The 12,500-nt window shown below is 45.4% G+C and overlaps 1 protein-coding gene across 1 annotated transcript in view; it reads left to right on the forward strand.

Moving 5' to 3' along the window:
- Positions 1-235: 235 nt before the first annotated feature.
- Positions 236-12,500, forward strand: part of LOC129849462 (receptor-type tyrosine-protein phosphatase beta-like) — a gene marked incomplete at its 5' end in the record, with an annotated part of 29,905 nt that continues 17,640 nt past the window's right edge. The window contains 6 exons of the mRNA XM_055916288.1: positions 236-499; positions 1,964-2,227; positions 2,526-2,789; positions 4,166-4,435; positions 5,073-5,336; positions 9,792-10,067. Of these exons, the coding sequence (XP_055772263.1) occupies positions 236-499; positions 1,964-2,227; positions 2,526-2,789; positions 4,166-4,435; positions 5,073-5,336; positions 9,792-10,067 (1,602 nt within the window). The remainder of the gene's footprint in view (positions 500-1,963; positions 2,228-2,525; positions 2,790-4,165; positions 4,436-5,072; positions 5,337-9,791; positions 10,068-12,500) is intronic.

Below are 12,500 nucleotides of genomic sequence, written 5' to 3' on the forward strand. Positions count from 1 at the left end.
ATACTTTCCCGAATTCACTGTATATAGTTACATGGATGAATGTGTTAATATACATTTTTTTTCTGGTGATCTAGGAGACAAATTGTTCAATTGGTAGGGAACATTTGGAGGAAAATCTTTTGGAGAAAATGTGTATCTCTTAAAATAACACCAGTGTTGTGTTTGATGAAAAACACCCCACATCCAATTGACCTCTTGACCTCATGACATCTCCTCTACCCCTCTCTCTACCCAGAACCCTCCAGTGTCCAGAACCCCAACGCCATCCACTCTGCGAGGGACGACTTCCTGAAAGTCTACTGGCGTCATGCGTCTGGAGACTTGGACCGTTACGAGGTGGTCATTAAGTACAACAAGACGGTGGTCCAGAACCAGACGGTGGCGCGGTCGCAGAACGACTGTGTGTTCAGCTCCCTGGTCCCTGGGAGGCTTTATACGGTCACTGTCAGCACCTGGAGCGGAGAGTACCAGTCCACTGTTTCTACTGACGGAAGAACATGTGAGTCTATTAACTACAGGCTAGGATTATGTGTGTATTGCTACTGCAGTGTTGGTAGAAGGTTTAAGTAAAAGGCTGTACTACTGAGTGTTCTGTGTGGCCAAGTCCATGGAAAACCAATATACAACTTATTTGGAAGAATTTGTAGGTGTGAAATCTAGAATTCAGCGCATGGGAATTGTACCTACGATCACATTCAGTAACATTTTGCAGCGCAAAGTCAACCTTAAAACCTGTTAGGGATCCCTTCACCCCCATTTCCTGCTCGAATCCCGGTAACGGGATCCCTTCACCCCCATTCCCACTCGAATCCCGGTAACGGGATCCCTTCACCCCCATTCCCGCTCGAATCCCGGTAACGGGATTGATTTGACAACATCCAGTGAAATTGCAGCGCGCTAAATTCAAAAACAGAAATACTCATAATAAGAGTTCATAAAACATACAAGTATTATACATCAAAATACATCTTAACTTCTTGTTAATCCAGCCGCAGTATCAGATTTCAAAAAGGCTTTACGGCGAATGCAGACCATGCGATTATCTGAGGACAGCGCCCCGCATACCAACACATGAAAATCATGTTTCAACCAGGCAGGTGCTACACAAAAGTCAGAAATAACGATATAATTCATGCCTTACCTTTGAAGATCTTCTTCTGTTGGCACTCCAAAATGTCCCAGAAACATCACAAAATCAATAAATTCCTTCTTTATATCCCCAAAATGTCCATTTATTTGGCGCGTTTGATTCAGAAATACACCGGTTTCAACTCGCCCAACATGACTACAAAGTATCTAATAAGTTACCTGTACACTTGGTCCAAACATTTCAAACAACTTTCCTAATCCAACCTTAGATATCCTAAAATGTAAAGAATCGATACAATTTAAGACGGGATAAACTGTGTTCAATACCAGATGAAAATAACGTGAAGCACGCTCCAGGTCGAGCGCACCAAAACAGTAGAGTCCACCTGGAGTGACTACTTCTTCATTTCTCAAAAGAAAAACATCAACCAATTTCTAAAGACTGTTGACATCTAGTGGAAGCCATAGGAACTGCAACCAGGTTCCTCATAAATATAGTTTCCCATAGAAAACGAATGGAAAACACATTGACCTAAAAAAGAAAATCCCTGGTTGGATTGTGCTCAGGGTTTCGCCTGTTCAGTTCTGTTATACTCACAGACATTATACAAACAGTTTTAGAAACTTCCGAATGTTTTCGATCCAAATCTACTAATAATATGCATATCCTAGCTTCTGGGCCTGAGTAGCAGGCAGTTTACTTTGGGCACGCTTTTCATCCGGACGTCAAAATACTGCCCCCTAGCCTTAAGAAGTTTTAAACTAGTGGGCATCATGGGTCAAATTCCCCTCAGCCAACTAAACCATTGAGCCCTTTGGTGTAGTGTGAATAGTTTAAATCTTTAAATAAAGTTATATTTGACTGTCTCCATAGTCCCCTCTGCGGTGCGGAGCCTGGCCCTGGGTGACAGTGGTACAGGTGATCTAGTGGTCACATGGTCTCCAGCGCTGGGGGACGTTGATCACTACGAGGTCCAGATTCTCTTCAACGACACGCGGGTTTACCCGCCCGTAACCCTGGGCAACGAGGCCCGTGACCACCGCCTGGCCTCGCTCACCCCGGGACGCCTGTACAAGATCGTGGTGTCCACCTTCAGCGGACCCAACCAGAGACCGCAGTTCATCGAGGGCAGGACAGGTCAGTGGGGAAACAGAGTGGACAGCTGCCCGGGTTGGTTTCTGAAATAACCTCACATTGCGTTTCATAGCATTTCTGTCCCAGGTATTTCAGGTAAAACAACAGAATAACCTATTGTTATCACTTCATTCCGTAGAACATCATCTAAAGATTTTAAAATAAAAAACACCACATTGTTTTTCAGCCAGTCTTCAACTTATCTTTATGTAAGTGATCCACATTCTGACCCATCCCCCCCCCCCCCCCCCGCCCCTTCCCTTCACTCCTGTCTCTCTGCCTTCTCTCTCAACCCCCCCAGTCCCCAGCCAGGTGAGGAACCTCCATGCCCGGCCAGGGGACCAGGCTGCCAGTCTGAGGGTGTTCTGGACCCCTGGTGATGGGGACGTGGACATGTACACCGTGTCCCTATCCCAGGGAGGACACCTTCTGGAGACCAGACCTGTCCCCAAACACGTCACTGAGCTGGACTTTCAGGGTCTGGTACCAGGACAGCTGTACGGGGTCGAGGTTCAGTCCCTGAGTGGAATACTGGTCAATCATTCAACTACTACTGGACGAACAGGTGAGAGGGAGGGAGGGAGGGAGGGAGGGAGGGAGGGGGGGGGGGGGGGGGAGAGGCAGGGAGGGAGGGAGGGAGGGAGGAGAGGCAGGGAGGGAGGGAGGGACAGCTCAGTCCCTGAGTGGAATACTGGTCAATCATTCAACTACTACTGGACGAACAGGTGAGAAGGAGGGAGGGAGGGAGGGAGGGAGGGAGAGAGGGAGAGAGGGAGGGAGGGAGGGAGGGAGGGAGGGGGAGGGAGGGGACAGCTCAGTCCCTGAGTGGAATACTGGTCAATCATTCAACTACTACTGGACGAACAGGTGAGAAGGAGGGAGGGAGGGAGGGAGGAGGGAGGGAGGGAGGGAGGGAGGGAGGGAGGGAGGGATGGAGGGGCAGGAGGGAGAGGGAGGGAGGGAGGGAGGGAGGGGCAGGAGGGAGAGGGAGGGAGGGAGGGAGGGAGGGAGGGAGGGAGGAGAGGCAGGGAGGGAGGGAGGGAGGGAGGGAGGGAGGGAGGGAGGGAGGGAGGGAGGGGACAGCTCAGTCCCTGAGTGGAACACTGGTAAATAACAGCAGTGATACTGGATGAACAGGTGAGAGGGATGCTCAGAATATACCTGTATGATAACAAATAGCTTGGACTGGAGCCATGAAGACACACAGGGCTTTGGCTTGAATTATAGCAGAACAACAGCTGTCATTACCATCAACAGTTGTCATTGTCATCATTATCATCAACAGTTGTCATTGTCATCATTATCAACAACAGTTGTCATTGTCATCATTATCATCAACAGTTGTCATTGTCATCATTATCATCAACAGTTGTCATTGTCATCATTATCAACAACAGTTGTCATTGTCATCATTATCATCAACAGTTGTCATTGTCATCATTATCATCAACAGCATTCATTGTCATCATTATCAACAACAGTTGTTATTGTCATCATTATCAACAACAGTTGTCATTGTCATCATTATCATCAACAGTTGTCATTGTCATCATTATCATCAACAGTTGTCATTGTCATCATTATCATCAACAGTTGTCATTGTCATCATTATCAACAACAGTTGTCATTGTCATCATTATCATCACCTCTTCCTGGATCTGTCCAGTCCCCTCCCAGCCATGGGTGATGTCTAACCTCTCCCTGTGTCTGTCCCCTCCCAGCCATGGGTGATGTCTAACCTCTCCCTGTGTCTGTCCCCTCCCAGCCATGGGTGATGTCTAACCAGCCATTGGGTGATGTCTAACCAGTCCAGTCCCCCCACCACCCACAGTCTAACTATCTACTGTCTGATCTCCATAACATCTCTCTCTCTCTCTCTCTCTCTCTCTCTCTCTCTCTCTCTCTCTCTCTCTCTCTCTCTCTCTCTCTCTCTCTCTCCAGTCCCCTCCACAGTGACAGCGCTCCAGGCAGACAGTGACCACACCACCCACAGTCTAACAGTGACCTGGGAGACTCCAGTGGGAGTGTACGAGGGTTATAAGATCCAGCTCCTGGATGATGGACGTGACCTAGTCTCTAATATTTCCATGCCCCAGGGCTCCACCAAGCACCTCTTCGACCAGCTGACCCCTGGGAAGTGGTACCGGGTTCGGGTCGTATCTGTCAGTGGAGGGATCTATGGCAAGGAGGCCGTGACTGAGGGACAGACACGTAAGAAGAACCACTTTTCCTGTATCAGAGATATTCATTATTACTGTATCAGAGATATTCATTATTACTGTATCAGAGATATTCATTATTACTGTATCAGAGACATTCATTATTACTGTATCAGAGACATTCATTATTACTGTATCAGAGATATTCATTATTACTGTATCAGAGATATTCATTATTACTGTATGAGAGATATTCATTATTACTGTATCAGAGACATTCATTATTACTGTATCAGAGATATTCATTATTACTGTATCAGAGACATTCATTATTACTGTATCAGAGACATTCATTATTACTGTATCAGAGATATTCATTATTACTGTATCAGAGACATTCATTATTACTGTATCAGAGATATTCATTATTACTGTATCAGAGACATTCATTATTACTGTATCAGAGATATTCATTATTACTGTATCAGAGATATTCATTATTACTGTATCAGAGATATTCATTATTACTGTATCAGAGATATTCATTATTACTGTATCAGAGACATTCATTATTACTGTATCAGAGACATTCCTTATTACTGTATCAGGTAATAACTTAACTTAAAATAAATCTCTCTCTCTCTCTCCTTACCTCCCTCCTTCCCTCTCTCCCTCTTTCCCTCCCTCAGGTCCAGCTGCAGTCAACGGTCTGACCGTGATGACTGCCAACACCAGCGGTCTGAGTTTCATCTGGCGCCCGTCCGAGGGCTACGTGGACGGTTACGACCTGTTCCTGTATAACGTTGACGAGACGTTGCGTGGCCGTCAGACCGTGGAGGCCGGGACCCAGACGTGCTCCTTCTCTGGTCTGGTCCCAGGGACGCTGTACAAGATGGAGGTGGTGAGCAGGAGCAGAGGAATGAGCAGTGACTCATCTATCCTAGCACGGACAGGTGAGCAGAGGAATGAGCAGTGACTCATCTATCCTAGCACGGACAGGTGAGCAGAGACATGAGCAGTGACTCATCTATACTAGCACGGACAGGTGAGCAGAGACATGAGCAGTGACTCATCTATACTAGCACGGACAGGTGAGCAGAGGAATGAGCAGTGACTCATCTATACTAGCACGGACAGGTGAGCAGAGGAATGGGCAGTGACTCATCTATACTAGCACGGACAGGTGAGCAGAGGAATGAGCAGTGACTCATCTATACTAGCACGGACAGGTGAGCAGAGGAATGAGCAGTGACTCATCTATACTAGCACGGACAGGTGAGCAGAGGAATGAGCAGTGACTCATCTATACTAGCACGGACAGGTGAGCAGAGGAATGAGCAGTGACTCATCTATACTAGCACGGACAGGTGAGCAGAGGAATGAGCAGTGACTCATCTATACTAGCACGGACAGGTGAGCAGAGGAATGAGCAGTGACTCATCTATACTAGCACAGACAGGTGAGCAGAGGAATGAGCAGTGACTCATCTATACTAGCACAGACAGGTGAGCAGAGGCATGAGCAGTGACTCATCTATACTAGCACGGACAGGTGAGCAGAGGCATGAGCAGTGACTCATCTATACTAGCACGGACAGGCGAGCAGAGGAATGAGCAGTGACTCATCTATACTAGCACGGACAGGTGAGCAGAGACATGAGCAGTGACTCATCTATACTAGCACGGACAGGTGAGCAGAGGAATGAGCAGTGACTCATCTATACTAGCACGGACAGGTGAGCAGAGGAATGAGCAGTGATTCATCTATACTAGCACGGACAGGTGAGCAGAGGAATGAGCAGTGACTCATCTATACTAGCACAGACAGGTGAGCAGAGGAATGAGCAGTGACTCATATATCCTAGCACAAACAGGTGAGCAGAGGAATGAGCAGTGACTCATATATCCTAGCACGGACAGGTGAGCAGAGGAATGAGCAGTGACTCATCTATACTAGCACGGACAGGTGAGCAGAGGCATGAGCAGTGACTCATCTATACTAGCACGGACAGGTGAGCAGAGGAATGAGCAGTGACTCATCTATACTAGCACGGACAGGTGAGATGGACACACACTGAAATTATCTGACACACCTGGGTAAAATATTTTGTAGTCCAAAAACCGTCCCAAACTCCAAGCTAAATCAAGCACACCTCAAACTCCAAGCTAAATCAAACACACCTCAAACTCCAAGCTAAATCAAGCACACCTCAAACTCCAAGCTAAATCAAGCACACCTCAAACTCCAAGCTAAATCAAGCACACCTCAAACTCCAAGCTAAATCAAGCACACCTCAAACTCCAAGCTAAATCAAGCACACCTCAAACTCCAAGCTAAATCAAGCACACCTCAAACTCCAAGCTAAATCAAGCGCACCTCAAACTCCAAGCTAAATCAAGCACACCTCAAACTGCAAGCTAAATCAAGCACACCTCAAAGTCCAAGCTAAATCATGCACACCTCAAACTCCAAGCTAAATCAAGCACACCTCAAACTCCAAGCTAAATCAAGCACAACACAAAATCCAAGCTAAATCAAGCACACCTCAAACTCCAAGCTAAATCAAGCACACCTCAAACTCCAAGCTAAATCAAGCACACCTCAAACTCCAAGCTAAATCAAGCACAACACAAAATCCAAGCTAAATCAAGCACACCTCAAACTCCGTTTGCGTTGACATGTATTTCACCCAGGAGTAGTGTATGAATAATAATATTTGTATTTATTAAGGATCCTCATTAGTTCCTGCCAAGGCAGCAGCAACTCTTCCTGGGGTTTATTATGGATCCTCATTAGTTCCTGCCAAGGCAGCAGCTACTCTTCCTGGGGTTTATTATGGATCCTCATTAGTTCCTGCCAAGACAGCAGCTACTCTTCCTGAGGTTTATTATGGATCACGATTAGTTCCTGCCAAGACAGCAGCTACTCTTCCTGACGTTTATTATGGATTCTCATTAGTTCCTGCCAAGGCAGCAGCTACTCTTCCTGGGGTTTATTATGGATCACGATTAGTTCCTGCCAAGGCAGCAGCTACTCTTCCTGAGGTTTATTATGGATCACCATTAGTTCCTGTCAAGGCATCAGCATTCATTCTGAATGTAGGAATTTTAGGGATCACATTTCCTTCCTGACTCCGTGTCCTCCTCTAAAGAAACAGCACATTCATTCAGCTGAATGTGAAAGCTAATCGCTGTACATTTGTTTATGGGCCAAGGCCATAGGCTGTTTACACAACGTATATTGTGTCTAACAAGCCAAATGTCTGCTACAACTTTAGATGAACATACAAGTCATTCTAAAAACCACAAGTGTCAGACAGGGTAACACCCCACAGCATCTGAAGTGGTGCGTCTGTCTGTCAATGACAATCTCTTCTTTCACAGCGCCGCTGTCATTATTACAATCTAAATGCAAATGAGTGTAACGCCTTGAGGTTTTCCCCACTGAGCCAGTGGTTTCTGTTAATGTGTCTCTGGTGTTATTGTTGTTTCTATCAGGAGTGTGACACAAAAAGACTTGGCGTTGAGCAGAATCAACAACCTCTGCATCATCAAGATAGATGCTTTGTGAGAAGGTGTTCAAGTCCACAGTCAGCCATTGTTACAGTGCTTTCGGAAATGTATTCAGACCCCTTGACTTTTTCCACATTTTGTTACGTTACAGCCTTATTCTTTTTTTATTTTGTTTAAATGTCCTCATCAATGTACACACAATACCCCATAATGACATCACAATACCCCATGATGGCATCACAATACCCCATAATGGCATCACAATACCCCATAATGACATCACAATACCCCATAATGACATCACAATACCCCATAATGACATCACAATACCCCATAATGACATCACAATACCCCATAATGGCAAAGCAAAAACAGGTTTTTAGACATTTTTGCACATTTATTAAAAAGAGAGAACAGGGGTTTCTCCTTTCCTCTTGATAATACAACAGAGCATGAACTAACTCTATCGCCCTGTTCTCGCTCTTCTCCCCCAAACCCCTGTTCTCTCTACTCCCCCTTAACCATCCCCCCAAACCCCTGTTCTCTCTCTTCTCCCCCAAACCCCTGTTCTCTCTCTTCTCCCCCAAACCCCTGTTCTCTCTCTTCTCCCCCAAACCCCTGTTCTCTCTCTTCTCCCCCTTAACCATCCACCCAAACCCCTGTTCTCTCTCTACTCCCCCAAACCCCTGTTCTCTCTCTTCTCCCCCAAACCCCTGTCTCTCTCTTCTCCCCCAAACCGCTGTTCTCTCTCTTCTCCCCCTTAACCATCCCCCCAAACCCCTGTTCTCTCTCTTCTCCCCCAAACCCCTGTTCTCTCTCTTCTCCCCCAAACCCCTGTTCTCTCTCTTCTCCCCCAAACCCCTGTTCTCTCTCTTCTCCCCAAACCCCTGTTCTCTCTCTTCTCCCCAAACCCCTGTTCTCTCTCTTCTCCCCCCAAACCCCTGTTCTCTCTCTTCTCCCCAAACCCCTGTTCTCTCTCTTCTCCCCCCAAACCCCTGTTCTCTCTCTTCTCCCCCCAAACCCCTGTTCTCTCTCTTCTCCCCAAACCCCGGTTCTCTCTCTTCTCCCCCCAAACCCCTGTTCTCTCTCTTCTCCCCCCAAACCCCTGTTCTCTCTCTTCTCCCCCAAACCCCCGTTCTCTCTCTTCTCCCCCAAACCCCTGTTCTCTCTCTTCTCCCCCCAAACCCCTGTTCTCTCTCTTCTCCCCCAAACCCCTGTTCTCTCTCTTCTCCCCCAAACCCCTGTTCTCTCTCTTCTCCCCCAAACCCCTGTTCTCTCTCTTCTCCCCAAACCCCTGTTCTCTCTCTTCTCCCCCAAACCCCTGATCTCTCTCTTCTCCCCAAACCCCTGTTCTCTCTCTTCTCCCCCCAAACCCCTGTTCTCTCTCTTCTCCCCAAACCCCTGTTCTCTCTCTTCTCCCCAAACCCCTGTTCTCTCTCTTCTCCCCCCAAACCCCTGTTCTCGCTCTTCTCCCCCAAACCCCTGTTCTCTCTCTTCTCCCCAAACCCCTGTTCCCTCTCTTCTCCCCCAAACCCCTATTCTCTCTCTTCTCCCCCCAAACCCCTGCTCTCTCTCTTCTCCCCCAAACCCCTGTTCTCTCTCTTCTCCCCCAAACCCCTGTTCTCTCTCTACTCCCCCAAACCCCTGTTCTCTCTCTTCTCCCCAAAACCCCTGTTCTCTCTCTACTCCCCCAAACCCCTGTTCTCTCTCTACTCCCCCTTAACCATCCCCCCAAACCCCTGTTCTCTCTCTTCTCCCCCTTAACCATCCCCCCAAACCCCTGTTCTCTCTCTTCTCCCCCAAACCCCTGTTCTCTCTCTTCTCCCCCAAACCCCTGTTCTCTCTCTTCCATCCCTCACCCCCAGATAACCCTCTCTATCCTCTTCTCTCCCCCAGTCCCAGCCCCAGTGCGCTCTCTCCACGTCCAGGGTGGTAAGCGCACTGATCGTCTCTCCGTCAGCTGGCTGCCTGGGGCAGGGGAGTGGAGTGGGTACCAAGTGGTCCTGTACGGTGGCCTGGAGGGCTCAACCACTACCCTGGCAGCCCAGGAGCTGGGCATGGAGCAGAGAGAACACCTGTTCCAGGGACTGGTACCTGGCCGTGTGTACCGGGCTGAGGTGGTCACACACAGTGGAGAGCTGACTAATACTGCGTCTGCAAAGGGAAGAACGGGTCAGTACACAACCCTCTCTCTCTCTCTGAAATTCATAGTCATTTATAATGATCCAATGATGCCAGGGTTGATAGTTGTTATAGAATGTGTCCATTCTACTTTAACAACTATGTTGACTAGTACTACCTTAGTTAGAGAATACCTTAGTACCTTAATACCTTAGTTAGAATACCTTAGTACCTTAATACCTTAGTTAGAGAATACCTTAGTACCTTAGTTAGAATACCTTAGTACCTTAGTACCTTAGTTAGAATACCTTAGTACCTTAGTACATTAGTTAGAATACCTTAGTACCTTAATACCTTAGTTAGAATACCTTAGTACCTTAATATCTTAGTTAGAATACCTTAGTACCTTAATACCTTAGTTAGAATACCTTAGTACCTTAATATCTTAGTTAGAATACCTTAGTACCTTAATTCCTTAGTTAGAATACCTTAGTACCTTAGTACCTTAGTTAGAATACCTTAGTACCTTAGTACCTTAGTTAGAATACCTTAGTACCTTAGTACCTTAGTTAGAATACCTTAGTACCTTAGTTAGAATACCTTAGTACCTTAGTTAGAATACCTTAGTACCTTAGTACCTTAGTTAGAATACCTTAGTACCTTAGTACCTTAGTTAGAATACCTTAGTACCTTAATACCTTAGTTAGAATACCTTAGTACCTTAGTACCTTAGTTAGAATACCTTAGTACCTTAGTTAGAATACCTTAGTACCTTAGTACCTTAGTTAGAATACCTTAGTACCTTAGTACCTTAGTTAGAATACCTTAGTACCTTAGTACCGTAGTACCTTAGTTAGAATACCTTAGTACCTTAGTACCTTAGTTAGAATACCTTAGTACCTTAGTTAGAATACCTTAGTACCTTAGTACCTTAGTTAGAGAATACTCTACACTCTGGGTCCATGGATCCAGAGTTCAAATGAAAGAAAAAAATTAACACACAGAATTAGTACAACTTATTCAGAATATTGTTACTTGTAGTAAAGCCTGTATCTGTCTGTGTTTTGTGTCACTTGTAGTAAAGCCTGTATATGTCTGTGTTTTGTGTTACTTGTAGTAAAGCCTGTATCTGTCTGTGTTTTGTGTTACTTGTAGTAAAGCCTCTGTCTGTGTTTTGTGCTACTTGTAGTAAAGCCTGTATCTGTGTTTTGTGTTACTTGTAGTAAAGCCTGTATCTGTCTGTGTTTTGTGTTACTTGTAGTAAAGCCTGTATCTGTCTGTGTTTTGTGTTACTTGTAGTAAAGCCTCTGTCTGTGTTTTGTGCTACTTGTAGTAAAGCCTGTATCTGTGTTTTGTGTTACTTGTAGTAAAGCCTGTATCTGTCTGTGTTTTGTGTTACTTGTAGTAAAGCCTCTGTCTGTGTTTTGTGCTACTTGTAGTAAAGCCTGTATCTGTGTTTTGTGTTACTTGTAGTAAAGCCTGTATCTGTGTTTTGTGTTACTTGTAGTAAAGCCTCTATCTGTGTTTTGTGTTACTTGTAGTAAAGCCTCTGTCCATCTGTGTTTTGTGTTACTTGTAGTAAAGCCTGTATCTGTCTGTGTTTTGTGTTACTTGTAGTAAAGCCTGTATCTGTCTGTGTTTTGTGTTACTTGTAGTAAAGCCTCTATCTGTCTGTGTTTTGTGTTACTTGTAGTAAAGCCTCTGTCTGTGTTTTGTGTTACTTGTAGTAAAGCCTGTATCTGTGTTTTGTGTTACTTGTAGTAAAGCCTCTATCTGTGTTTTGTGTTACTTGTAGTAAAGCCTGTATCTGTCTGTGTTTTGTGTTACTTGTAGTAAAGCCTGTATCTGTGTTTTGTGTTACTTGTAGTAAAGCCTGTATCTGTGTTTTGTGTTACTTGTAGTAAAGCCTCTATCTGTGTTTTGTGTTACTTGTAGTAAAGCCTCTGTCCATCTGTGTTTTGTGTTACTTGTAGTAAAGCCTGTATCTGTCTGTGTTTTGTGTTACTTGTAGTAAAGCCTGTATCTGTCTGTGTTTTGTGTTACTTGTAGTAAAGCCTCTGTCTGTGTTTTGTGTTACTTGTAGTAAAGCCTGTATCTGTCTGTGTTTTGTGTCACTTGTAGTAAAGCCTCTGTCTGTGTTTTGTGTTACTTGTAGTAAAGCCTCTGTCTGTGTTTTGTGTTACTTGTAGTAAAGCCTCTGTCTGTGTTTTGTGTTACTTGTAGTAAAGCCTGTATCTGTCTGTGTTTTGTGTTACTTGTAGTAAAGCCTGTATCTGTCTGTGTTTTGTGTTACTTGTAGTAAAGCCTGTATCTGTCTGTGTTTTGTGTTACTTGTAGTAAAGCCTGTATCTGTCTGTGTTTTGTGTTACTTGTAGTAAAGCCTCTGTCTGTGTTTTGTGTTACTTGTAGTAAAGCCTCTATCATCTGTGTTTTGTGTTACTTGTAGTAAAGCCTCTATCATCTGTGTTTTGTGTTACTTGTAGT

This window comes from Salvelinus fontinalis, unplaced genomic scaffold, assembly GCF_029448725.1.
Source record: "Salvelinus fontinalis isolate EN_2023a unplaced genomic scaffold, ASM2944872v1 scaffold_1467, whole genome shotgun sequence".
Taxonomy (NCBI): Eukaryota; Metazoa; Chordata; class Actinopteri; order Salmoniformes; family Salmonidae; genus Salvelinus; species Salvelinus fontinalis.